The 3,978-nt window shown below is 63.0% G+C and overlaps 1 protein-coding gene across 1 annotated transcript in view; it reads right to left on the reverse strand.

Moving 5' to 3' along the window:
* CHLRE_08g373916v5 (uncharacterized protein) overlaps positions 1 to 3,978 on the reverse strand; it is a 15,596-nt gene that overhangs the window by 10,188 nt on the left and 1,430 nt on the right. Inside the window, exons 3-7 of the mRNA XM_043065130.1 lie at positions 3,095 to 3,473; positions 2,667 to 2,765; positions 1,588 to 1,676; positions 1,022 to 1,141; positions 81 to 681 (exon numbers count right to left, since the gene is read on the reverse strand). Of these exons, the coding sequence (XP_042922131.1) occupies positions 81 to 681; positions 1,022 to 1,141; positions 1,588 to 1,676; positions 2,667 to 2,765; positions 3,095 to 3,473 (1,288 nt within the window). The remainder of the gene's footprint in view (positions 1 to 80; positions 682 to 1,021; positions 1,142 to 1,587; positions 1,677 to 2,666; positions 2,766 to 3,094; positions 3,474 to 3,978) is intronic.

A 3,978-nucleotide genomic window follows, 5' to 3' on the forward strand; every position in this document is an offset into this window, starting at 1 on the left:
CGCCGCCCCTGCCCGCGCCTCCCAGTCCGTCCCCACCTCGTCCTCAAACCCCTCATCGCCACCCTCATCTTCCTCCTCACCACCATACAACCCCTCCTTTCCCTGGTCCTCGCCCACCCCCCACTCCTCTCCGGGCTGCTCCATCTCCGCCGTCGCCACCGCCGCCGCTGCCGCCCCCTCGGCTGCCGCCGCCGAGACCCCGGCCGCAACATCATCCGTCCCCTCCCCCTCCTCCTCCACCACCTCCTCCTCCTCGATCTCCTCCTCCTCCCCATACAGGCCGCCGCCGCCGCCGCCGCCTCCCAGCCCCACATGCAGCGGCCGCCCATCCGGCGCCCCACACAGCTCCGCCACCTCCCACTGCAGGCACTGCCGCAGCAGCCCAATATCCACCTCTTCAAACACAGGCGGGCCGGGGGCGCCGGCCGCAGCCGGACCCTCGCCGCCGCCGCCGCTGCCGCCACCGCCACCGCCTGCGGCACCGCCGCCGGCGCCGTGGCGGCTGCCGCCGCCGCCGCCAGTCTTGGCGGCGGATGCAGCCGCCTTGGCGGCGGCTGCGGCTGCCTTGTTGTTGTTGTTGTGGGTGGTGGCGGTGTGGTGTGTGTTGTCGAGGTGGCCCTCCCTCAGGATGGTGACGTGGGGCTCGTGCAGCAGCAGCGACAGAAGCAGCAGGTCGGCGTCCTGGGGGGGGGGGAGATGGGGAGGTGGGGGGGGGGGTTGGGGTTGGGGGGTTTGGGGTGGTTTTGGAGGGCGGCTAGGGATGTGTGTGGGGGGGGAGGAATGGAGGTGATGTGTGTGCGTGTTACACACTTGGTGCGTGGTGTGGCCGTGTGGGTCCAAAGGCCAGGATGAGTAAGAATAGGCTTCGAGCAAATATCAAACTCAGTCACTAACCCCGCCACCGCCGCTGCCGAGGTCTCTCCAGCGCTAGCCAGCGCAATGGACGCCGCAGCAGCAGCGGCCACCTCGCCATCCACCGCGCCCCAGCTGGCAGCCCCCCCACCCCCCCACACACACACACCTGGCCGTAAATGACGTGGCGTGTGTCGGGTCGGTAGTCGGGGCGGGTGCGCAGGTAGCGGATGAAGCGCATGATCTTGTGCTCACCCTCAGCGGGCTCGTAGGAGTCAGACACAACCACCTGTATGGGGGGATGTTTGGGGAGGATGTTTGGGGGAATGTGGGGATTCAGGAATGTGGATGGGGTGCGGGGGGGTTAACTTTGAACCAATCCCGTAAGGAAACAGTCGCGCTGCCAGGAGAAACTGCAGCCGGTGCGGGGGGGGGGCGCAAGGAGGTGCGGCATGAGTAGGCAGACCGGCACAGCCGGCACGCAGTCGACACGAGGGGTGAGGTCGCTTCCGCCCAGGTCCAGGCCCACGCACCCCTGCCACAGTCCCGCCACCATGCCGCCCTCCCTTCCCCCATCCCCAGCCCCAGCCCCACCCCCACCCCCCGCCTCTGCCTGTGCTCCGCTAGTAAGCTTCGTTCGGTTTAGTTTAGGCGGGTACTTACAACCCCAGCCCGCCGCCTCCTTCCACCTCCTCCATCTCCCTCTCCCCTACCTCCCATTCGCTGCTCTCTCACCCTCAGCCGTGTGAACCGCGGGTCGGTGGCCACCTTGTGTCGCAGCATGGCGCGCACACGCTCGGCCACACGCGCCATGAAGGCCGTGCCTGTTGAGATTGGGGTTTTGGGTTTTGTTTGTGAAGGGGAGTGGGATGAGATGGGTTGCATCCATTACTTATCAAGATAAAATGAAGGGTGGATGGCGGTGATGGATGGGACGGACTCGTTGTGCTTGGGCACACAAAGTCACAAACCATCCCCCTCTTGCCCCGTGCGTCCCCCGTGTCCTGCTGGCTTCTCACTGGGGAATGCTGAAAACAAGGGGTGTCAGCTTTGTACAGCTGGAAAATGGGCTGAGCCCCTGATAGAGCAAGGGATGTGATGATGGGCACCGGCGACATGAACAGCACCCTTGCAAGCCCAGCGGGACTGGCAAAGGGGTATGCCAACGCCGTGCCAAGGCACTACCACGCCCTGTCCACGCCACTCCACACATGAGCCCGTGGTACCTCATTCCAAATCCCTCACAAGCACCACAAACGGCTAGCCGGGCTCGGGCGCGGGACCCGGGGCCGCGAAACATTTAAGGCGGGATCGGCACGCATGGTTCGGCTGTTGCACAAAATTTCAACACTCTTGCCCCAAGACACTTGTCGTCGACATGTTTTGACACATGGATGTAAGATATTCAGGGCCCGAGAGCTATACTCGCGGACTGAAGAAAGCCAAGATGTCCATGGACTCGCGAGGTCGCTTCTCGCTCCGGCCGAGTTTTCCCTGCCGCCTATTTTTCTACAATAGGTAATAGCAATTAATAATACGTGGCGCTCGCGGTTTGTGCCAGTTTGGCACTTTTTGTCGACGCAGGCAGGCACCTGGCAGGCACCAGGCACGGACAGGGGCAATCCTGGGGGGCTTCGCCCCCCCTGGATCGCTTCGCTCAGGGGGCTCAGCCCAACAAAACGCAAGCCCCCAAGCCCCTCCCTCCTTCCGCCCCCCCACCCCCACCCCAACCCCAACCTGCTTTGGTTTAGTTTGGGCTGGAATGGTTACCGCTCCCCCACCCACACCATCACCTCAGCGCTCAGCCCTCTCACCCGGCGAGATGATGTTTGGGTCGAAGCGGCCGCTGGACATGTCGGGAATGGCCCGCCGCCCGCCCGCCTGACTGGCCATCTCAGATCGAACCTCGCGCTCTGCGAGCAAACACACACGCATGGTAAAGTGACGGGGGTGGCGGCGGCATGTGTGGGTTGAGCGTTTTCTTTATTCTTGACTAGCACACAGCATGAGTGTGTGTATGCATGTCCTCCTTTCCCTGCCCGCTTTGTGCAAGACACATACTGGAAATGCCGATTGCGGCGCGCTCTCGGCATGCCTGCGCGCTCACCATTTCTCGCCCTTTCCTATTCCCCTCCCGCGTTCTCGTGCATCGGTTTCGTACTGGACTGATGCAAACACCCCACTCACCCCACCCCACCCCATCCCCTGACCACACACACATTCCTACACACGCAGCACTCACCCACTCGCTCTGTCACCTCCGCCACGTGCGCCGACAGGAAGCGCCGCGTGCGCTGCTGGTTCATCTTAGCAACCGGCGCCACCCCGTCTATGGCCACAAACAACAGCCGCAGCGTGTTGCTGCTACTGCTGCTACTGCCGTTGCCGCCACCGCTGCTACTGCCATCAACACCACCACCAACACCAGCACCACCAGCATTAGCGGCAGTAGCAGCACCAACACCAGCAGTAGCGGCTGTAGCACCACCGTCCTCTGCAGCAGCGGCTGTAGCTCCGCCGCCCGCCACCTCCAGCAGGGCGGTGAGGTACTCGTCCATGCGTGCGAAGGCCGTGTCCTCGTCGTACGGCAGCCCCTCCTTGGCCAGGCTGGCGTGCGTGCACTGGGGGAGAGGGGATGGGGGGAAAGCGTGTGTGTGTGTGTGTGTGTGCGTGGGCGTGGGCGTGGGCGTGGGCGTGGGCGTGTGTGTGTGTGTGTGTGTGTGTGTGTGTGTGTGTGTGTGTGTGTGTGTGTGTGTGTGTGTGTGTGTGTGTGTGTGTGTGTGTGTATAACAACAACGGTTTACAGTTGTTTATCAGATCACGTGATCGTGTGTGTGTGTATGTGTGTGTGCGTGTGTGTGTGTGTGCGTGTGTGTTAAAGAGCACAAGGAAAACATTACGCGTAGGACAGTGTATGCGATGCAGAATTACGGCCGCGGATTACCTGTGCGTGTGTGTGTGTGTGTGTGTGTGTGTGTGTGTGTGTGTGTGTGTGTGTGTGTGTGTGTGTGTGTGTGTGTGTGCGTTTTGGGGGGTGGCACGGGTTGATGGTGGGGGTGGGGTGGCGGGGTGGCGGAGAAGGGGGGGAACGTGTGTGTGGGGATGGGGCCGCGTGCCATTTAGACA

The sequence above is a fragment of the Chlamydomonas reinhardtii genome, chromosome 8 (genome assembly GCF_000002595.2).
Source record: "Chlamydomonas reinhardtii strain CC-503 cw92 mt+ chromosome 8, whole genome shotgun sequence".
Taxonomy (NCBI): domain Eukaryota; kingdom Viridiplantae; phylum Chlorophyta; class Chlorophyceae; order Chlamydomonadales; family Chlamydomonadaceae; genus Chlamydomonas; species Chlamydomonas reinhardtii.